The following is a 23,927-nucleotide window of genomic DNA, read 5'->3' as shown; positions in this document are numbered from 1 at the left end:
GGAGCAGGGGGGAGAATTTTGGCTGGTTGAAGACCAAGCGAGCTGCGGTATTTTTGATTAATTGGAGAGGCTTAACTATGTATATGTCATCTGGCACCACTGCCGTATCAGGCACAAGTAGTCATTACGTCATTTGCTGGGATGGTGCATACGCATCAAAAGTGCTGGGACGGTGCATACGCGTCCTGGGTGAAACTAGTACTTGTGCGCTCTGCTTGCGCAAGTAATAATAGCAGTAAGACGCCCTTAGGGTGAGAAGCGACCTCGCGAGTGTACAGGGTTTGATGAGGTCAGATCAACATATGGAATGTCAGGTCAGCTCCATATATGGAGATCAAAGGGTGGCAACGGGGGCAGTGTCTTGAGTGTACAGGGTTTGATGAGGGCCCAGGTAGGGCCGGTCGGGCCTTAATGTTCGGGCCTCTTGAGACCTCTAGTTTTCCCCGGCTGCTGGGCGTGGCTGAACTAATAACCTTGGGGCGGGACGTCTAGAGTTTGAATGGACAGGTATCAGTCGAACATGGAAGAGGAAGGACGGGTGGGGTGGGATCAAGGGTTTGAGGTTTGAGCCTGAGGTCAGATGTAGAGCTGCTGGCCGGCTCCATGTAGATCTAGGTGATGATCCAGTCTTCTCCATGTATGGCTATCCAGGGTTTGATGAGGTCAGTGTCGTGATCTTCATATATGGAGACGGCCGTGTAGCGTGTCACGACGAGGCGTGATGGACTGACGGCAATATATGGTGACTGACGGAGCCAGGTTTTGCCGGTTTTCATACCTAATCTGCAACCTGGGGGTCGCAATAATAACTAGAAATGCACTCTGTAAAACTGCCAACTTGCGCTTTGCACACAAGTAGGCCATACATGGCCTACCTGTGCGCATGCCATGAAGTACGCTCACCACTGCACACCCCCTACTGGGCGTGATGGATAAATTTGATCTTGCCCAAATGCCCACCAACAATTTCAAGGTTTCTCCATGTCATGTCATGTTTGTCCTAGATAGGTCCATGCCCCTACTCATTTTTACTCTGGCCTAGCCCCTGTTTGCGACTATGTTTGTCCCCGGTCCGTGTCCTGTTGTTCATGTCATGACTCTATCATCATTTATAATATCTTTCTGACACCATATTCATCTCCACTGATCTCCACTAGCTTTGCGTAGCCAGCCTTATTCTGCCTTTGCAATGCATATTGCCCAAGGCACCCAGTGAACTCGAAGCTAGATTTCCACAGCACCACTAGCCTACTTGCATGACACTTCCTACTGGACAGTTCATCCAATCAGAACTGGTTGTTTGTTATCATTGTGAGAAGGAGGATGACTGATTTTTAAGCAGTCACACCTGGCCTGAGTCAAACTAGAACTGGACTCAGAGCTGGGTGTGGCTGCGCACCTGTTGTGCATGGACTTGATCAAGGCACAACAGTTTAAATCAGTCATCTCCCTCTCACAATCATGTTTCAACATTTCACTTTCACTCTCTCTCCTGCCATTTACAAGAATCCACCATGCCATAACCCTTATGGGCTTCAATCAATTATTTATCTGAATCTTTGGTTATGGTTTATAGTGGAATTTTCTGTAGGCTGTTAAATAAATAAATATTCCAGTCCCTATTGTCATTTATTGCCTTTTTCCACTATTCCCACAAATGAACAGTGTTCCCATCCAAAGAACCAACAACAACAATGTGACTCCCATCTTAAAAACCATGAACAATGCTTCAGAAGGCTATTCGGAACCATTTGGATTATTTCTGTAAATTTGTATTATGTAATTGTACCTCCGAATCTGCATCACATTCTTTGAGAATTGATTTATCTTCACAAAAATTACCCTATATTATTATATATATTACCAATTTATGTGGTTGGTGGGTTAAATTTACGTCATTTTTGGCGGACATTTGACCTAATTTCTCCTTTCATTGTCAATGGCAAATATTGAGACGTGTGGGGACAAAATATTTATATAGTAGGGGCTAGCGCCCCTCAATAAAAAAACATTCTCATCATAATAGTTAAATTAGGTTATCAGGGGGTACCCCCTACTGAACTTATACCACCCAACGGAAGTCACCATAGCAACAGTCCTGGGCATCATGGCTTCTGTCTGCCTGTTGGCTGTTCAATTCAATTCAATAATTTATTTGCCATGTCAACAAGTTGATAGGAATTGGTCTTGGTTCATACTCAACATATACAGACAACCATAGATACACAAACAAGAAGGACAATACAATACAAAAACCAGCAGCATAGGACATTACATTCCGTTTTTTAAAGTGCTATATGCATATTTCTACGAGTTCAGATGTCTAATGGCTACAGGTTAAGTGCTATCTCTGAAGCGAGATGTTGAGCTCTTGATACTTCTATACCTCCTGCCTGATGGGAGGAGATTGAAGAGGTGATGTGCAGGATGGGAGTTGTCTGCAATGATTTTATTTGCCTTCCTAATTATTCTGGTGGAATAGAGTGAGGAAAGTGTAGGGAGGCTACATCCAATGTTTTTTGATGCGCGATGTACTACTCTTTCCAGCTTTGATTTGTCTTGAGAGGTTGTGTGACCAAACCAGACAAGCATGGAGAAGGTAAGAACACTGATATGGCAATGCACAGGAAGTGTCACTCCTCCAGGGTCAGAGTTCATGTCATGTCAGCAGATCCATAAAACTCTGGTAAACTTAACGTATGTATATTACTGAGACTGCAAAGTGTATTTGTGGGTTTTTATAAAAATGTTGTACTTGTGCATGACCATTAAACACCTTGCGACAAAGAAAATAACAGTTTAAATTTAGACATACAATGTTAGCTAATCCCATGTCCATCTTTAGTTGCATCTACGGTGCCTCAGAGTTTATTGTTTCTAGCCTACTATCTGCAGGAAATAAAATAAAGAAAAACATTTCCTTGACAATTTAGTCTATTAGATTAAAAACAAATTAGACACATGACACATGAGTTGACAAATGACCATTAATGACCATTCATGATTCATTTATTTCCCCAGAAACAATCAATGGACACCAAAGCATATAAATGACTCTTTTGTTGTCTTTCAGTTAAATTAACATTGATGATTTTACAACTCAGTGTCACCCTGACCACCAGGGGCGTGGCGGGGTGACACCACGCGAGGTGAGGGTGGATGCGCGCGCGCGGCGCTTCACACGAGAGAGTATTGCTGGCTGGTGCAGAGGACCCACGGTGAAGGACCCTGGTGATGCCCCAGCCTCGAGTGTCTGTGCCTGGGCCAGAGCTAACCCAGGGCGCGGGCGGTAGAACCGTGTCAGTACCCCCCGGTGGCCACCGAGCGCCGCCATACCAGGGGAGTGAATGGGACCCGTGGAGAACAGGCTCCTGGGTCCAGTCGTTAAATCGTTAGAGTATGGAAGAGTCCCAGGGGCGGGCGGTTCTTTTGGCCGCGGGATGCCACACCTTAAGGCCCAGGAGGGGTGCTTAAGGGTGTGCACTCGGGGACGGGCGGAGCGCCTGGTTCCCCTTGGCCAGTCGTTAAATCGTTAGAGTATGGAGGGGTGCTTAAGGGTGGGCACTCGGGGACCCACGGTGCGCAGGTCCCGGTGGAAGTGGTCCCCGGAGTTGGCTAGTAGTGTGGCTAGTAGTGCATGGCCGGGTGTGGGCGCCCTCCCCCGGGCAGAGGTCCCCAGGGTGTAGCCCCTGGTCCCCGGAGTTGGCTGGTAGTGCATGGCCGGGTGTGGGTGCGCTCCCCCGGGCAGAGGTCCGCAGGGTGTAGCCCCTGGTCCCTGGAGTTGGCTGGTAGTGCATGGCCGGGTGTGGGTGCGCTCCCCCGGGCAGAGGTCCCCAGGGTGTAGCCCCTGGTCCCCGGAGTTGGCTAGTAGTGTGGCTAGTAGTGCATGGCCGGGTGTGGGCGCCCTCCCCCGGGCAGAGGTACCCAGGGTGCAGCCCCTGGTCCCCGTAGTTGTCTGGTAGTGCATGGCCGGGTTTGGGCGCCCTCCCCCGGGCAGAGGTCCCCAGGGTGCAGCCCCTGGTCCCTGCCTGGGACACTTGGTTTCGCCGACTGGAGTCGGCGATCGCTGGCTGGTAGGGACACAGGACCCACGGTGGTCCCTGCCTGGGACACTTGGTTTCGCCGACTGGAGTCGGCGATCGCTGGCTGGTAGGGACACAGGACCCACGGTGGTCCCTGCCTTCCACACAGGTATAGAGGTCTGTCTTGGTGCGACACCACTGGTGCAGGCAGAGTAATAACTAGTATCTTTCTTGCTGCAATCAGTGGTGAGTTTCAGACACACAAAACAGAACTCCACCTTACAGCGGGTGCAGAAGATGTTCTTGCAAGCTGTTGTGTCATGCAGCACACTGATGCCACATGTAGGACAGGCCCGCAAGGAGGGGCAACCTGTGACACCCCTGACCTTAGCAAAGTTGATGTCAGGGCAGGTCCTCAGTATCTCCACATTTTGGTCGACGCAGCCGTCATTGTCACAGCGGTCCGATCTCGGCATTGGGCCTTTCCATTCCTTCAAGCACTGCCAGCAGAAATCAAAGCCTCTTTTTCTGTCAGCTGTACACATGGTACAACGTACACTGAGATTAGATAAGACATTCCTAATCACAGTAGAGCCGCAGCCAGGGCACTGTAAACATGATGTGGAGAGAAAAATAAGCACAGAAAGGGAATTTGTATTTAAATGGACCACTGCTGAGTGCTTGGAAAAGAGGAGACAGGAAACATAACTGAACTGTTTGCTTGCTTGCAAGCTCATGTTAAAAGTGATTTCATTTTCTGGCACTCACTTCTTTGTACTCATAGTAGTCGCTCGCAGCAAGGCGTGCCAATTTCTCTTCAAATTCCTTCTTTTCTTCAGGGGTAAGAAGGGCCATCCGCCGAACCTCTGTGTACGGCCACTCGGCACCACACTTTTTCTTATCCTGCCTTTCTACAGGACAGGTGAATTTGCAGTTACCCTTTAATTATGGAAAGGATAGGAAATTAATCTTTGGCTTCATTGATAGTGTACACTAGATTGACAGGAGATGGGGAGAGGGGCAAGTTGAAAAATAAATAAAAGGTGACAGACATTTGTATAGCCTATATATTATTAATCTACGTATATGCGCGCATACCGGCATAATTAAGAACCCTGCCTCTCATAAGATGCAATGGAAAAGTTCTAACTGCACTCGTGTAAAAAAATGCACCATCAAACTTTTTTCCGATGCTGTTTTTCTCCCAGTGTGGAGGAAGAATGATTAGGATTGGATAGGAATGATTTTTTTATTGTGATCTCTTGCCCTTGAAATATATCTTTATTTGGTTTCTGTTGTGTTTAAACAATAATAGCAATTCAAATCAGTTGTCCTCAAAACCACACCTCCAGTCGATGTGAGCTTGTATATCAGATCTGTTGGGAATTTATTACATGAAACAGTCACCCAATGTTTGTAAACAAATAATTGGTCTATTGGAAAATAGAATAAATCATATAAGTTATAAACTCAACGGACACGTTGGGTCCGGGAGATCAGTTTGTGTTTGTAGGCCTACTGAGCACACAACCAGTGCATTGTGCTATCAATTATTACTTTCCATGTAGGCCTATTGTTTGCATAACACGTGATGTAGGCTACTCAGTCAGAATGTATCTTGCCGTTGATATTTCATATAGGCTACAATTGCAGCCGGAGCCAATACAATAGCATATAGACCAATTATTTGTTTAAAAGGATACTTTTACTTTTACTACATGTCTCAGTAAGACAGCCCTCCCCCTATCCACAAGGAAGAGCAGTGCACATTATGGGAATTGTATTCCAGGAAGGACGTGAGCCCAGTGTCCATGCTACAACGTACACTGAGATTAGATAAAACATTCCTAATCACAGTAGAGCCGCAGCCAGAGCACTGTAAACATGATGTGGAGAGAAAAATAAGCACAGAAAGGGAATTTGTATTTAAATGGACCACTGCTTTGATGGGACATTCTTTTTACACGTGAGTGCATTTACAACTTTTCCATTGCATTTTATGAGAGGCAGGGTTCTTCTGCTGCCGGTGTTACAGTTTGACTAGTTCCTGGTTTGTCTGGTTCCCTGGGCTGGCTTTGTGCGTGCATGAGCCGTCTTTCACAGCTGTCTCATGAAGGGGGAGGAGCTATCTTCTATCTTCTCGGAGCTATCTTCTATCTTCTCATTAAATATCCATCCGATTGTTTGTGGAATCTCACTTGTATGAAACAGTGACAACATGCACTTATAAAACACAGTTAGAATGATGAAAATAAAAAATAAATGAAAATATCTGTGGGAAGTGGGATTCGAACAGTCTTTGGAGTGAACCAAAATAACCTTGGAAGCTGTGCGCAAGCCACTACACTATGATGCGCTGACAACTGTTGTAGGAAACGATCTATTTGATCCTATGTGTGTCTGTCCAGGCGTGAACGTGGTAACAGTATAGACAGTCACAGCATGCCATTTCATCTTGTGACTCTGGTTTTTTAACAAATATAAGCACTCTGTTGAACTGATCAATGAATAGCTGTAGAAACAAGTCAATGATGTTGCTATAGTCACATCATGAAACACAAAGGGCCGATTCATACTCCTATTTTACCGCTGTTTCAGCGCTGTATTGCCGAAAATGATTTCGCCTCGTCAGAAATTTTCAGTAGCACCGAAGAGCCGACTTTAGGACGGGGCCCGCCCCCCGAACCTCAAATGACGTCACATTGTAGGCTTAACAGAGCCTATTAAACAGACTTTTATTCGGCTCTAAAATAGGACTATGAATCGGCCCTTTGTGTTTCATGATGTGACTATAGCAACATCATTGACTTGTTTCTACAGCTATTCATTGATCAGTTCAACGGAGTGCTTATATTTGTTAAAAAACCAGAGTCACAAGATGAAATGGCATGCTGTGACTATACTGTTACCACGTTCACGCCTGGACAGACACAAATAGATCGTTTCCTACAACAGTTGTCAGCGCATCATATAGTACTGCGACAATGGCCCCCAGAAGTCGGCATACCCCTCCCGGAGTTAGGACCAAACACAACATAGTTTTTCCTCATCTCTAAGGCCTCCCATACATGAAATGGATTCTTGTATAAAAATATTTTACTGCAAAAGTGGTGAAATTGTTATTTAAAGTTATACACCTCAAACTAAAAATAAAGCCTGTCCGTCTGGTGGTTGAGGCACTTAAAGGCATGTAGATTCACAATGGAAGCTCTGAGAGGTTCAAAACTTGGCAGACTTGAAGCCAGAACATACCTCTACATTCTAGAAAAGACTGAATGTCAATATCTGAATGTCAATATGAGATATAGTCATTTTAACACATACTTACAGTAGGCGGAATTGTACATCTATGTAGATGTCTTCTCTACTTTGTAGTGACTCTGGAATGGATTGTCATAGCAACACATATGATGGCTTGTAGGAAAGGTGAGGTTCTACTGAATCCAGCAATACCAATTGTGTAAATGTAGCTTGCATAATCGTGGAGTTATGGCACAAAGCATATATGGTGTCCCAAACGGGGGGAAATAAAACTAATGAAATCTACAGTATCACATTAGTTTTATTTTTACTTCACTTATCAAGGGTGGGAAAACATAAACAAATCACTTGAGTAGAAGTCCCTAAAATGTATGAAATGTCTCAAACTTGAGAAATGAGAAATTGTGAACAAATAGATGCCGCTTCAATAGAGAAATATGCAAGCCTAGATTGGAACTACTAACTATTATTATGTTGCAGCACATGACCTGGATGTTCCCTCATCAAGCTCAAATCTCAATATTATCCTCATAAATATAAATAATCAAGTTATTCATTTCTGTTATTTGAGTTATTTGGTTACAGTCAAGTTATACTACACTACAGTATTTGGCTCCACCTGCATCTTATTGCCTACAGTATGTGGCTTTCTTCATAAAATGACAGGTAAAATCATTTCACATATTTTGGAATGTGAAAAGATGAGATGAACCTTGTTAAATCAAGTAGCTATTTAGCTGACTTGAGTGGAGAGTGACCTAGCATTTAGTTCTCTTTAGTGTAACAGAGCCTACTGCCTGTCCCGTAGTCTACACTGACAATAGCAGAACCCTGCCCTGACACTGTTTCACCAGAATGGAAAATAGACTTAATTAGTATCACTTGTAATATGGTTACTGCACATACTATAGCCTAAAAATAGTGCGCGCAATGCACAACATAGATACTGTACAAATTCTGAAGTGTGTCTTTAAACTTTTACCAAAATGGAATATTGGATCCAAATCTTTGTATCATCTTTGCCAAACAGTTGGAAAAAGGCACGAAACAAGACCCATAATGTATAAAGACCACGGCAGAAGACCTTCAACACTAACTGTTGTTCAACAGAGAGATGATGTTCATAAAACCCTGGCAAACCCAAATTCAATATACTCTCCTCTCCTCATCATATACTGTATCATGTTGAGAAAACTACTCCAGTAAGACCAGAGTGAGAGCATGCCGTCTCGTCAAGAAGACTGAACAGGGTACAACATTGTTGAATAGGATACAACACTGTTTAACATACAAATATATTGTTTCATTTGTGGGAAGGCCAGCACAATTGATTGATTGATTGATGGATTTAATAGTTTATTAAACATAAATGTAAAAACAGCAACAGAGTACAGTCATACAATTAGTCCAAAAGGGATAGCACAAAAAAGTCCTCGCGGTCTTGTTGCAATCAGTTCATAGACAAAACCAGGACTACTGGTCAGAGTACCAGAGACAGGGCCTTCACATGGTCACTGGTCAGAGTACCAGAGACAGGGGCTTCACATGGTCACTGGTCAGAGTACCAGAGACAGGGCCTTCACATGGTCACTGGTCAGAGTACCAGAGACAGGGCCTTCACATGGTCACTTGTCAGAGTACCAGAGACAGGGCCTTCACATGGTCACTGGTCAGAGTACCAGAGACAGGGCCTTCACATGGTCACTGGTCAGAGTACCAGAGACAGGGCCTTCACATGGTCACTGGTCAGAGTACCAGAGACAGGGCCTTCACATGCAGCATCAGAAAGATTGATGAAGTTGTACATCGGCTGCTCTCGTACCCAGATCTCTTTGCATATGATGACAAATATCATAAATGCTACCTAAAACACTAAATATCTAAACGAAATATAGCAGCTATAAAACAAAGAATTAGAACAGCAGACCAGTATCTATGTCAAAGCTTTTATTAATCTCACTGAAATAGTTAACATCTTTCTTTAAATAAATGAAAGTGATGACAAGTCATCACTTTCAATCAATAAGAGTTATGACATACTGAAGACACTGGTCCATGGTTTTCTTCATCGATATATCTGCAGGTCTATCATCTATGTAGTAGTTCTGGATTTTCTTGGATATTTGCATCTTCTCTCATTGTGCCCATTTCCCATGGGCACACTTTTAGAGCATGCAACATCAGACTTTCCATGTTCTACAAATTATAATGCTGTATGTTTCCAGGGTTTGTATTTAGACAATATCATCTTCTTCCTCAGAGTCAGTGTCTTCAGTATGTCATCATAACAGTCAAGGAGTTTATATACCGTAAATGGAAATTGGTGCATTTACAGTATATAGAGCTTTTATCCAAAGCACTTTACATAGATTGTGCATTACATTCACACATTCAGTCACACACCGATGGCAGAGGAAACCATACAAGGCACCGACCTGCACATCGGGATCAATTAGGGGTTCAGAGTCTAACTCTGGGGGAGCCCTGGATCGAACTGAGAATATGGTATGATATAGTACTAACGGTATATTGTTAGTTCACACTGAAATTTGTCTTGCGAACCTCACGGTTCTCCATCCAGCCGCTCTATTGGCCACTCTATCCCTGAGGCACTGCCGCCTCGGCATATTACCAGTATTATTGTATATTTGTCATCATACACAAAGAGATCTGGGTACGAGAGGAGCAGATGATGTACAACTTCATCAACCTTTCTGATGCTGCATGAAGGACCATAAGTCTCTGGTACACATACCAGTACCAGCCATAATGGCTGTAAGATGTTCTGGTCTTGTACTGGCACACAAATGAAAAATATCTTTGTATGTTAAACAATGTTGTATCAACCCTATTCAGTCTTCTTGATGAGACTGGTGCAGGCATGCTCTCACTCAACATTTGCAACTTGCTCATTACTGCAGCATATTGTCTGTATATAGAGCCACGGTGTTATGAACATCATCATCTCTCTGTTGAGCAACATTTAGTAAGATCATTTTAATTTTGAGTATCTGCCGATACTGATTTTTCCCCATCTGAAAATTATATTTTTATGCAACTCCTCCAATATCACAATAGTACAATATCCCAAATCACGGACAATATACAGTCTAATATCATGATATGGCTATCATATTGATACTAGGGATGTCCCAATCACATTTTTGTGCTCCTGATCTGATCATTTAAAAATGTCATGATCGGCCCTGATTTCCGATACACTTCACATTATAAGATCACATAAGATGCACATAGGTGGAGCCAAATACTGTAGTATAAATTGACTGTAACCAAATAACTCAAATAACAGAAATGAATAACTTGATTATTTATATTTATGAGGATAATATTGAGATTTGAGCTTGATGAGGGAACATCCAGGTCATGTGCTGCAACATAATAATAGTTAGTAGTTCCAATCTAGGCTTGCATATTTCTCTATTGAAGCGGCATCTATTTGTTCACAATTTCTCATTTCTCAAGTTTGAGACATTTCATACATTTTAGGGACTTCTACTCAAGTGATTTGTTTATGTTTTCCCACCCTTGATAAGTGAAGTAAAAATAAAACTAATGTGATACTGTAGATTTCATTAGTTTTATTTCCCCCCGTTTGGGACACCATATATGTTTTGTGCCATAACTCCACGATTATGCAAGCTACATTTACACAATTGGTATTGCTGGATTCAGTAGAACCTCACCTTTCCTACAAGCCATCATATGTGTTGCTATGACAATCCATTCCAGAGTCACTACAAAGTAGAGAAGACATCTACATAGATGTACAATTCCGCCTACTGTAAGTATGTGTTAAAATGACTATATCTCATATTGACATTCAGATATTGACATTCAGTCTTTTCTAGAATGTAGAGGTATGTTCTGGCTTCAAGTATGCCAAGTTTTGAACCTCTCAGAGCTTCCATTGTGAATCTACATGCCTTTAAGTGCCTCAACCACCAGACGGACAGGCTTTATTTTTAGTTTGAGGTGTATAACTTTAAATAACAATTTCACCACTTTTGCAGTAAAATATTTTTATACAAGAATCCATTTCATGTATGGGAGGCCTTAGAGATGAGGAAAAACTATGTTGTGTTTGGTCCTAACTCCGGGAGGGGTATCTCGAAAACTAAAGCACTTTTTGACTGTTTGTTGCAGGACTAATAGTGTAGTGGCTTGCACACAGCTTCCAAGGTTATTTTGGTTCACTCCAAAGACTGTTCGAATCCCACTTCCCACAGATATTTTCATTTATTTTTTATTTTCATCATTCTAACTGTGTTTTATAAGTGCATGTTGTCACTGTTTCATACAAGTGAGATTCCACAAACAATCGGATGGATATTTAATGAGAAGATAGAAGATAGCTCCGCTCCGAGAAGATAGAAGATAGCTCCGCCCCCTTCATGAGACAGCTGTGAAAGACGGCTCATGCACGCGCAAATCCAGCCCAGGGAACCAGACAAACCAGGAACTAGTCAAACTGTAACACCGGTATGCGCGCATGCTGTTGTTTATCAGTATGACATCGTCTGTTAAGGCGTCTATAGGTTTATAATAGTGTGGGCATGGTCCATGGATGAAGGCTATATGATCACATCCCCCCTAGATTATGTCCGGCGACAAGTTTTGATTAGAGATAGAGAGAGAGTGTCAGTGTGCGCGCGCCATGGGTCAGAGTGAGTCCCGGGCTATACTATAGTCCCGTAAAGTCAGTATAACGAAATACTCTCTTCAATGAGCCTATGGAAAACAAATGCAATCTGACATTGGAAGATGTCAAATACGTACCTCAGATAACAAATGATGACACCAAGCTGTGAGAGACATCGGCGTGACGGCATGGCCACAGGACATCGCTGCCCTTTGAGACTTGTAATTTTCTGGAATGACTGACACGTGAAAGGAAACGTTAATTATCTATCCCTTTCCATCTCGCCCCACTACTCTACCTAGCTGTAAATAACAAACATAATTCATGTTGGTGATTATATAAAAGGTATTCTTCTCATATTTATTTTTTATCATTGTTAAGTTCACTCTGTATATCCACGGGCATAATAGCATGATGATGCCATTACAAAACATGGGCTACAAGAAATGTGTTTAATAAAACGAAATTAACTCATGGAAGGTCCTAAATAACTTAATTAAGCAGTCACCGTCTCTGTGACATGTTCTTTCTAGAGATCGACTAGGCCTACTATACAATCAAATACATCTGTATACAAGATCATTTCAAATTGAAGAGAGGGAGGGAAATACTAAATTAACTGTTAACTACATTATAATTTATAGCTACTTACAATCTAATTCATCCTTTCCATTGACAAATTTGAGAGAGGGGTCACGGCCGCGGTCATACATCTTCTCTTGTACACTGGTCCTCCACATGTTGGATTAGCCTATTCTCTCCTTCCAAGTTCCTTCTGAATGCGCAGTAAAGTGAGTGCAAGTCTGTATATATATGGCTAGCCGCTAGTAAACTTGTTTCAGGGTGCGGCTGGCAGAATGGTTTTCACCTTCATTCTCTGCCCTTCCCGTAAGTCATATCGTTTTCACTCAAGTGAAAGTTTGCAGAGAAACTCAAGTTGGCAATTATTATGAATAATACAAAAATATATAATAATAATAATAATAATAATAATAATAATAATAATAATAATAATAACTAGAAAATAAGTCGCTGCAAGCAGCGGTAAGGCAGGACCAAGCAGGAAGGCATTGAGGCAATAAGCAATAAGAATAAAAGTGAAAACCAATTAAATGAGTCGGAAACAGGGATTAAAGGTTAACTGAATAAATATCATTAAACTTCACACAGCTTTGAAAAACAACAAACAGATGGGGCCCCCTTTAAATTGGTGACTTGAAAAGTCACAGTTCAGTTGATATGATATTGTTCTATTAACAGCAGAATCATTCAGTGTTTTTGCAAAACCTTAATACAAATATTAAATACATAAATAACAGACCTGCAGTAATCCACCAGGGGCCTATTTCACGAAACTTGGATTAGAGATTAAGCCGGGCTTTAACACATATCCTGGTTTCATGAAAGCTGGTTGATCTTGCCAGATTAACTTAACCAGTTAACCTGGATATGTTGAGGCTTGATTCGGTTTCATGAAAGTGATGCTACATAAGTTACCATGGAAACTAATGCTTTGGACTTAGCCTGCTCCGGACCAGGCTAAATGCCGGTTTAACCTAATCCTGATGTCTTTACTGTTCATTAAGCAGTCAAACTGATCACAAACCAATGATGTTTTCCAGATTTATTCAATTATTATGGGTTTATGTTGCCTTATTTGTATCGGTCTGCATTAAAGGACTAAGCACTATATAAAATCAAATAACCAAAATATATAGGCTGCACAACATCATGACAGCTTGTGAGCTTGTAGATCAGCTGCTTTTGGTGAATGTTCCCCATGAATAGGTTTGCTGTCGTGCAAGTGCAGTGCACGGTTAAGAAGAATTATTATATATTATTATTATTATTATTATTATTTTAGTAAAAGTGAAAACCACTAAATATTACCATTACTCATTGTTTTACAACATATTACCATTGTAACGTTTCACCCACTACTAGTCCTACATACTTACACCTAGAAACCCCATTCAAACCTATTTAGGTTCATCCTACGGTGGACATGTGTGCCTGAAAAGGAATCTTTGAAATGTTTCATAGTTTTAGAAATATAGTGCTTTCAAATTTGAGACATTTATAGGCAGATAGTGGCACTTAGAAAAATCACTTTAACCTAGAAACTCCATTCACACTTTGTAAAATTCAGCTTACTGTGGAGACACATGCTGGAACTTTTTACTTTGAAATGTTTTGTAGTTTCTGAGTTATTTAACTTAAACGCCCAATGCATTCTCAATGGCAATAGCACAAACTTTGGCATGCTACATGAACCCATGACCCGGCCCTGTCTGGACAACAACCCCCTTCCCCAAAGGTAGCTCCCTCAGAGGAGGGAGTTATGGCCAAATATCACAATGCGACAATATCATTATGCTTACAATATTAAGAATTCTGTTTTAAGTTAATAGTAGTGGTAAAATGTAAACTATATTTTTGGGGTAGTTAATCATTCAGTCTATCCACTATTGAGAGTATGTTCTCTCTTTAATTACAGCAGCAGTATTTATTTTAGAAGCTTAAGTCCTTGTATCAGTACTGTAAGTCTTGAATAGATTAGTAAAGATAATGAGATATACAGAAGGGGGCTGTAATGCAACTATTAAGGATGCAAACTGCCTTAATACCCCATGAAGAAGAAGGATCAGTAAATCTGTGATCCACATAAGGGGTCTAGAGACAAAAAGCCAGACTGTCTATTAAGCCAGGCTTGCTGATCCCGGCTCGCCAAATCCACCGATTCTGAGCCTCGCTTGGCTTTAGTGGAACGGAATAAACCAGGCTGTAAAGATCATGATTTAAAAAGCCTGGCTTTGGCCTAAATCCTGGATTAGTTAATCCAAGTTTCGTGAAACAGGCCCCAGGTTTGGTCATGACCAAAACAGTCCAATCTGTTGATGCTGATGGTATATTCTCCATAGTCTCGCTGTACTATAGGGCAGTGGTTTATGGTATATTCTCCATAGTCTCGCTGTACTATAGGGCAGTGGTTTGATGGTATATTCTCCATAGTCTCGCTGTACTATAGGGCAGTGGTTTGATGGTATATTCTCCATAGTCTCGCTGTACTATAGGGCAGTAGTTTATGGTATATTCTCCATAGTCTCGCTGTACTAATAGGGCAGTGGTTTTCAACCTTTTTCATGTCGAGGCCTACAGTCTATGGTCGAGGCCCATTACTTTTCGGCAATTGAGCCGCCACAATTTGATGAGATTGAGCCTCTCGGAACCACAATGTAAGATTTTGTCCACAATCCCATGCTGTATTTGATGTTGGTACCATTAGGAGAGAACAGGAAAGACAATTCTTCTACATTCTCTAATTGTGTAGACTTCTTGTACATTTAGTAATGCAGATGTTTAACAATAATGTAACTCTTGAGAGCTTAAAATGAAACCAAATTTCGTTTCATTTTATGTGATTATATAAAAGGTATTCTTCTCAAATTTCGTTTCATTTTATATACATATGTATATAGAAGAAAACAGACTCATACCAACTATATTTATTTTGCTATTACATTTATTTAATAATGCATTTTACTAATTTATATTTATAATCGGGATCCTCTATTCCAATGTTTTATATTTATTGATTACCTTAGTTTTGAACATTGTTTTGAATTTGGTGACTGAAGTACATATTTTTAGTTCTTTGTCCAAGCTGTTCCATAAACGTACCCCTCTTACAGATAAACATCTGTCCTTTGTGTTGGTCCTTGCGTTGGCTCTTGTAAACACACCTGTCCCTCTGAGTTCTCACAAGCTTTGAACAGCTCCTGCATGCAGGGTGGAAGTAAATTACGGTGTGCCTTGTACATTATGACCGCAGTGTTCATATCAGCTAGATCTTCTAATTTTAGCGTGTTATTATTAATAAAGAGTGGATTGGTTGGTGCTAGGTATTCTGATTTATTAGCAATTCTTATGGCTTTCTTTTGTAACTGGAAGATGGGGTTGATGTTGGTTTTATATGCATTCCCCCATACTTCCACACAGTAGGGAGCAGTAGGCTACAGCAGATAAAGTGAGTTATTGTTGACAAAGGGTTTTAGTTTATATAGTATTGCAATTGTTTTGGTTATCTTTGACTTTATGCTTGCTATGTGCGGCTTCCAACAGAGTTTGTTATCTATGGTAACACCCAAGAATTTATGTTCGTTTACTTACTTACTTGTGTGTTCGATTTCTACATTTTGAATTTTTAGTTTGACTGGTTTGTCCATTTTCCTGTTACAAAAGAGAATATACTTAGTTTTACTAAGATTTAATGATAATTAAATTAAATTATCATTTGTCATTTGTTATCATTACTACAGTGTGTTCACTGTTCATGTTCGCTGTTCATGTTTTTTAAGGCTGGTTTCAGTGCTATTTGGCATGACCCTCTACCATACTGTAAAGTTGCAAAAATAACCTTAGGGCGGGCCCGTCTAGAGTTTGAATGGACAGTTTGAGCCTGAGCCCTGAGGTCAGATGTAGAGTTGCTGGCCGGCTCCATGTAGATCTAGGTGATGATCCAGTCTTCTCCATGTATGGCTATCCAGGGTTTGATGAGGTCAGTGTCGTGATCTTCATATATGGAGACGGCCGTGGAGCGTGTCACGACGTGGCCATGTATGGCCTACCTGTGCGCATGCCATGAGGTGCGCTCACCACTGCACAACCCCTACTGGGAGTGATGGATAATTTGATCTTGCCCAAATGCCCACCAACAATTTCAAGGTTTCTCCATGTCATGTCATGTCATGTTTGTCCTAGATAGGTCCATGCCCTACTTATTTTTACTCTGGCCTAGCCCCTGTTTGCGACTATGTTTGTCCCCGGTCCGCGTCCTGTTCTTCATGTCATGGCCCTATCATCATTTATAATATCTTTCTGACACCATATTCATCTCCACTAGCTTTGCGTAGCCAGCCTTATTCTGCCTTTGCAATGCATATTGCCCAAGGCACCCAGTGAACTCGAGGCTAGATTTCCACAGCACCACTAGCCTACTTGCATGGCACTTCCTACTGGACAGTTCATCCAATCAGAACTGGTTGTTTGTTATCATTGTGAGAGGGAGGATGACTGATTTTTAATCAGTCACACCTGGCCTGAGTCAAACTAGAACTGGACTCAGAGCTGGGTGTGGCTGCACACCTGTTGTGCATGGACTTGATCAAGGCACAACAGGTTAAATCAGTCATCTCCCTCTCACAATCATGTTTCAACATTTCACTTTCACTCTCTCTCCTGCCATTTACAAGAAGCCACCATGCCATAACCCTTATGGGCTTCAATCAATTATTTATCTGAATATTTGGTTATGGTTTATAGTGGAATTTTCTGTAGGCTGTTAAATAAATAAATATTCCAGTCCCTATTGTCATTTATTGCCTTTTTCCACTATTCCCACAAATGGACAGTGTTCCCATCCAAAGAACCAACAACAACAATGTGACTCCCATCTTAAAAACCATGGACAATGCTTCAGAAGGCTATTCGGAACCATTTGGGTTATTTCTGTAAATTTGTATTATGTAATTGTACCTCCGAATCTGCATCACATTCTTTGAGAATTGATTTATCTTCACAAACATTACCCTATATTATAACCACCAATTTATGTGGTTGGTGGGTTAAATTTACGTCATATTTGGCGGACATTTGACCTAATGGCAAATATTGAGACGTGTGGGGACAAAATATTTATATAGTAGGGGCTAGCGCCCCTCAATTAAAAAACATTCTCATCATAATGGTTAAATTAGAACTATCAGGGGGTACCCCCTACTGACCTAAACCTTATACCACCCAACGGAAGTCACCATAGCAACAGTCCTGGGCATCATGGCTGCTGTCTGCCTGTTGGCTGTTCAATTCAATTCAATAATTTATTTGCCATGTCAACAAGTTGATAGGAATTGGTCTTGGTTCATACTCAACATATACAGACAACCATAGATACACAAACAAGAAGGACAATACAATACAAAAACCTGCAGCATAGGAAATTACATTCCGTTTTTTAAAGTGCTATATGCATATTTCTACGAGTTCAGATGTCTAATGGCTACGGGGTAATGGCTATCTCTGAAGCGAGATGTTGAGCTCTTGATACTTCTATACCTCCTGCCTGATGGGAGGAGATTGAAGAGGTGATGTGCAGGATGGGAGTTGTCTGCAATGATTTTATTTGCCTTCCTAATTATTCTGGTGGAATAGCGTGAGGAAAGTGTAGGGAGGCTACATCCAATGTTTTTTGATGCGCGATGTACTACTCTTTCCAGCTTTGATTTGTCTTGAGAGGTTGTGTGACCAAACCAGACAAGCATGGAGAAGGTAAGAACACTGATATGGCAATGCACAGGAAGTGTCACTCCTCCAGGGTCAGAGACTAGTTCATGTCATGTCAGCAGATCCATAAAACTCTGGTAAACTTAACGTATGTATATTACTGAGACTGCAAAGTGTATTTGTGGGTTTTTATAAAAATGTTGTACTTGTGCATGACCATTAAACACCTTGCGACACAGAAAATAACAGTTTTAATTTAGACATACAATGTTAGCTAATCCCGTGTCCATCTTTAGTTGCATCTACGGTGCCTCAGAGTTTCTAGCCTACTATCTGGCAGGAAATAAAATAAAGAAAAACATTTCCTTGACAATTTAGTCTATTAGATTCAAAACAAATTAGACACATGACACATGAGTTGACAAATGACCATTAATTTCATGATTCATTTATTTCCCCAGAAACAATCAATGGACACCAAAGCATATAAATGACTCTTTTGTTGTCTTTCAGTTAAATTAACATTGATGATTTTACAGTGTACTATGTCTTCCACACAGGTATAGAGGTCTGTCTTGGTGCGACACCACTGGTGCAGGCAGAGTAATAACTAGTATCTTTCTTGCTGCAATCAGTGGTGAGTTTCAGACACACAAAACAGAACTCCACCTTACAGCGGGTGCAGAAGATGTTCTTGCAAGCTGTTGCGTCATGCTGCACACTGATGCCACATGTAGGACAGGCCCGCATGGAGGGGCAACCTGTGACACCCCTGACATTAGCAAAGTTGATGTCAGGGCAGGTCCTCAGTATCTCCAAATTTTGGTCGACGCAGCCGTCATTGTCACAGCGGTCCGATCTCGGCATTGGGCCTTTCCATTCCTTCATGCACTGCCAGCAGAAATCAAAGCCTCTTTTTTTGTCAGCTGTACACATGGTACAACGTACACTGAGATTAGATAAGACATTCCTAATCACAGTAGAGCCGCAGCCAGGGCACTGTAAACATGATGTGGAGAGAAAAATAAGCACAGAAAGGGAATTTGTATTTAAATGGACCACTGCTGAGTGCTTGGAAAAGAGGAGACAGGAAACATAACTGAACTGTTTGCTTGCTTGCAAGCTCATGTTAAAAGTGATTTCATTTTCTGGCACTCACTTCTTTGTACTCATAGTAGTCGCTCGCAGCAAGGCGTGCCAATTTCTCTTCAAATTCCTTCTTTTCTGCAGTGGTAAGAAGGGCCATCCGCCGAACCTCTGTGTACGGCCACTCGGCACCACACTTTTTCTTATCCTGCCTTTCTACAGGACAGGTGAATTTGCAGTTACCCTTTAATTATGGAAAGGAAAGGATAGGAAATTAATGTTTGACTTTTTCTGCCTTCATTGATAGTATACACTAGATTGACGGGAGATGGGGAGAGGGGCAAGTTGAAAAATAAATAAAAGGTGACAGACATTTGTATATCCTATATATTATTTTTCTCCAATCTTCTATTCTACGTATATGCGCGATCTGTTGGGAATTGATTACATGAAACAGTCACCTGTGCACCCATGTGCGCCCAGTCCCAATGTTTGTAAACAAATAATTGGTCTATTGGAAAATAGAATAAATCATATAAGTTATAAACTCAACGGACACGTTTGGGTCCGGGAGATCAGTTTGTGTTTGTAGGCCTACTGAGCACACAACCAGTGCATTGTGCTATCAATTATTACTTTCCATGTAGGCCTATTATTTGCATAACACGTGATGTAGGCTACTCAGTCAGAATGTATCTTGCCGTTGATATTTCATATAGGCTACAATTGCAGCCGGAGCCGATACAATAGCATATAGACCAATTCTTTTTTTTTTAAGGATACTTTTACTTTTACTACATGTCTCAGTAAGACAGCCCTCCCCCTATCCACAAGGAAGAGCAGTGCACCAAAGCATTATGGGAATTGTATTCCAGGAAGGAAGTGAGCCCAGTGTCCATGACATCAGAGACACTGGGCTCAATGCTAAAAATCTAAAATATCTAAAACCACATATTACACACATAAAGACTCCCAGGAAAGTGTTCTTCTGAACGTCATTAACATGTATTCTTTAGCAAAAAGGGTGAGGTGTCCCTTTAATATGGCGCAGCCTCGCGTGAACGCGCATATCGAGGGCAAGTAGGGCGAGTGGCGAGCTGTCGTTATCATGCACCTCCCGTTCTTATGACAGCGACTGGAGCCTGGAGGTGTGGTTTTGAGGACAACTGATTGAAATTGCTATTATTGTTCACACACACAACAGAAACCAATGGATTATATATTTCAAGAGTGAGTGAGAAAAAATCCTAATCATTCTTCCTCCACACTGGGAGAAAAACAGCATCTGAAAGTTTGACGGGGCATTTGTTTTACACGTGAGTGCATTTACAACTTTTCCATTGCATTTTATGAGAGGCAGGGTTCTTCTGCTGCCGGTATGCCCGCATGCTGTTGTTTATCAGTATGACATTGTCTATAGGCTTATAATAGTGTGGGCATGGTCCATGAATGAAGGCTATATCACATCCCCCCCTAGATTATGTCCGGCGACAAGTCTTGATTAGAGAGAGAGAGTGTCAGTGTGCGCGCGCCATGTCCCGGGCTAGTCCCGTAAAGTCTATAACGAAATACTCTCTTCAATGAGCCTATGGAAAACAAATGCAATCTGACATTGGAAGATGTCAAATACGTACCTCAGATAATAAATGATGACACCAATCTGTGAGAGACATCGGCGTGACGGCATGGCCACAGGACATCGCTGCCCTTTTAGACTTGTAATTTTCTGGAATGACTGACACATGTGAAAGGAAACGTTAATTAGCCATAAAAGTCAGGCAGCATTTTGTGCCGACCATTCAGTGCCAGTGACCATGCTGCCATGCACACACACACACACACCATACTAAACGGTCAAATAGGCCCGTTTAGCGTTACACTATGGCGAAGGAAATAGGTCTATAAATAGGGCCCATATTTTAATCGGAATTGTCCGCATTACATTCTACTCTAGGACTAGTATAGCTCTGGACTGAGAGCTAGGACTATCCCTTTCCATCTCGCCCCACTACTCTACATATAGCTGTATAAATAACAAACATGTTGGTGATTATATAAAAGGTATTCTTCTCATATTTATTTATCATTGTTAAGTTCACTCTGTATATCCACGGGCATAATAGCATGATGATGCCATTACAAAACATGGGCTACAAGAAATGTGTTTAATAAAACGAAATTAACTCATAGAAGGTCCTAAATAACTTAATTAAGGCGAGACACCCCATGGTGAATAGGGAAAGAAAGTTAAATAATAGCTATCACAATGAAACTTCTCAGGTTGATTACTTATATTAAGAATAAGATTTTTTGTATTACAAGTTTTCTGAAATTATATGTTTAAAACTTTAAATATGCAAATTAGGCATTATATGCGCTAATTTGCATACATTTCGGGACAATAAATCTGAAGATCGGATGAAGCCAGGTTCAAAATTATCATTTCATTTTGTTGACACATTAGAGACAAAGAAAATTACACATGGGATTTTTGATATCTCTAATTATCACTCCACAAATCAGAAAATAGTGTCAACAGGCATAATAAAACCCATTTTCGGCATGTTTATAGTTATGAAATGTGATGTAAATCAGGCTGTGAATGATATATCAACAAATCCATGTGTAAATGTCTGCGGAATATAGTTATGAATGAGACTGGAACGTTTGGTGTATGTGAGTTCAACTGAAGTGCAGGATTCTTTGTCCCAGGTATGAGGAAAACTTATTTTGGGAAAACAGCCTTTAAAGATTTGTATTGTAAAATTACAAAACGTTTTATTTGAAGCCACTATTTGGAGACAAAATATCTCATCCAAACCTTGGCAACAACATATAATGGCATATATCATTGGAAAGGTCTGGACTCTGGACCTCGAGCTGACTGTGGTCTGATCCAAATATGGTCACTTCCTTTGTACCAACAACCAATCATGAAAATAGAGATGGTGGATTTTCACCCAGAAAAACAAGCTGTCATTGGCTAAAATAAACTATCAAAATAAACATCTAAATCTGTATTTTTAATGTGTATTTTGCTTTAGTTTGAAAGAAAACATGTTTAGGAAGCAAAATAGCAAAAAAGAAAAGAAAAATCATGATTTCACCTGTAGTGTCTCACCTTAAGCAGTCACCGTCTCTGTGACATGTTCTTTCTATAGATATCGACTACTATACAATCAAATAAATCTGTATACAAGATAATTTCAAATTAAAGTGAGGGAGGGAAATACTAAATTAACTGTTAACTATACATTATAATTTATAGCTACTTACAATCTAATTCATCCTTTCCATTGACAAATTTGAGAGAGGGGTCACGGCTGCGGTCATACATCTTCTCTTGTACACTGGTCCTCCACATGTTGGATTCTCTCCTTCCAAGTTCCTTCTGAATGCGCAGTAAAGTGAGTGCAAGTCTGTATATATATGGCTAGCCGCTAGTAAACTTGTTTCAGGGCGCGGCTGGCAGAATGGTTTTCACTTTCATTCTCTGCATTCCCTTCCCGTAAGTCATATCGTTTTCACTCAAGTGAAAGTTTGCAGAGAAACTCAAGTTGGCAATTATTATTAATATTATGAATAATACAAAAATATATAATAATAATAATAATAACTAGAAAAGAAGTTGCTGCAAGCAGCGGTAAGGCAGGACCAAGCAGGAAGGCATTGAGGCAATAAGCAAGAATAAAAGTGAAAACCAATTAAATGAGTCGGAAACAGGGATTAAAGGTTAACTGAAAAAATATCATTAAACTTCACACAGCTTTGAAAAACAACAAACAGATGGGGCCCCCTTTAAATTGGTGACTTGAAAAGTCACATTTCAGTTGATATGATATTGTTCTATTAACAGCAGAATCATTCAGTGTTTTTGCAAAACCTTAATACAAATATTAAATACATAAATAACAGACCTGCAGTAATCCACCAGGTTTGGACATGACCAAAACAGTACAATCTGTTGATGCTGATGGTATATTCTCCATAGTCTCGCTGTACTATAGGGCAGTGGTTTATGGTATATTCTCCATAGTCTCGCTGTACTATAGGGCAGTGGTTTATGGTATATTCTCCATAGTCTCGCTGTACTATAGGGCAGTGGTTTATGGTATATTCTCCATAGTCTCGCTGCACTAATAGGGCAGTGGTTTTCAACCTTTTTCATGTCAAGGCCCATTATTTTTCAGCAATTGAGCCAGGTCTGTTGATGAGATTGAGCCTCTCAGAACCACAATGTAAGATTTTGTCCACAATTCCATGCTGTATTTATTACATTTATTTAATAATAAATGCATTTTACTAATTTATATTTATAATCGGGATCCTCTATTCCAATGTTTTATATTTATTGATTACCCATAGTTTTGAACATTGTTTTGAATTTGGTGCGACTGAAGTACATATTTTTTGTTCTTTGTCCAAGCTGTTCCATAAACGTACCCCTCTTACAGATAAACATCTGTCCTTTGTGTTGGTCCTTGCGTTGGCTCTTGTAAACACACCTGTCCCTCTGAGTTCTCACAAGCTTTGAACAGCTCCTGCATGCAGGGTGGAAGTAAATTACGGTGTGCCTTGTACATTATGACCGCAGTGTTCATATCAGCTAGATCTTC

At 40.9% G+C, this 23,927-nt stretch overlaps 2 protein-coding genes across 2 annotated transcripts; both read right to left on the bottom strand.

Moving 5' to 3' along the window:
* Positions 1-3,532: 3,532 nt before the first annotated feature.
* On the bottom strand, positions 3,533-12,716 carry LOC310876078 (E3 ubiquitin-protein ligase RNF19A-like; the record flags this gene model as incomplete). Its single annotated transcript, XM_083789525.1, has 4 exons — positions 12,596-12,716; positions 12,081-12,181; positions 4,791-4,961; positions 3,533-4,630 (listed from the first exon to the last, which is right to left on the bottom strand). The coding sequence occupies exons 1-4, from the start codon at positions 12,681-12,683 to the stop codon at positions 3,533-3,535; spliced, it is 1,458 nt and encodes a 485-aa protein (XP_083645651.1). The 5' UTR covers positions 12,684-12,716.
* A 6,020-nt stretch (positions 12,717-18,736) lies between these two features.
* On the bottom strand, positions 18,737-22,677 carry LOC310875254 (uncharacterized protein). The gene is made up of 4 exons (XM_083788435.1): positions 22,588-22,677; positions 20,946-21,046; positions 19,385-19,555; positions 18,737-19,224 (listed from the first exon to the last, which is right to left on the bottom strand). The coding sequence occupies exons 1-4, from the start codon at positions 22,673-22,675 to the stop codon at positions 18,769-18,771; spliced, it is 816 nt and encodes a 271-aa protein (XP_083644561.1). The 5' UTR covers positions 22,676-22,677; the 3' UTR covers positions 18,737-18,768.
* Positions 22,678-23,927: the final 1,250 nt, after the last annotated feature.

This window comes from Protomyctophum parallelum (assembly GCF_964188405.1).
Source record: "Protomyctophum parallelum genome assembly, chromosome: 18".
Lineage (NCBI taxonomy): Eukaryota > Metazoa > Chordata > Actinopteri > Myctophiformes > Myctophidae > Protomyctophum > Protomyctophum parallelum.
Note: the sequence above shows the minus strand (reverse complement) of the source record. Positions and strands in the feature narration are given on the sequence as shown.

Excerpts from the sequence above, each read along its gene's own strand:
- LOC310875254 (XM_083788435.1), bottom strand. The coding sequence starts at position 22,675 with ATGTGGAGGACCAGTGTACAAGAGAAGATGTATGACCGCAGCCGTGAC. Across the intron at positions 21,047-22,587 it reads TGGAAAGGATGAATTAGATT|TCATTCCAGAAAATTACAAG; the intron begins GTAAGTAGCTAT and ends CACATGTGTCAG. Across the intron at positions 19,556-20,945 it reads GTCATCATTTATTATCTGAG|GGTAACTGCAAATTCACCTG; the intron begins GTACGTATTTGA and ends CCATAATTAAAG.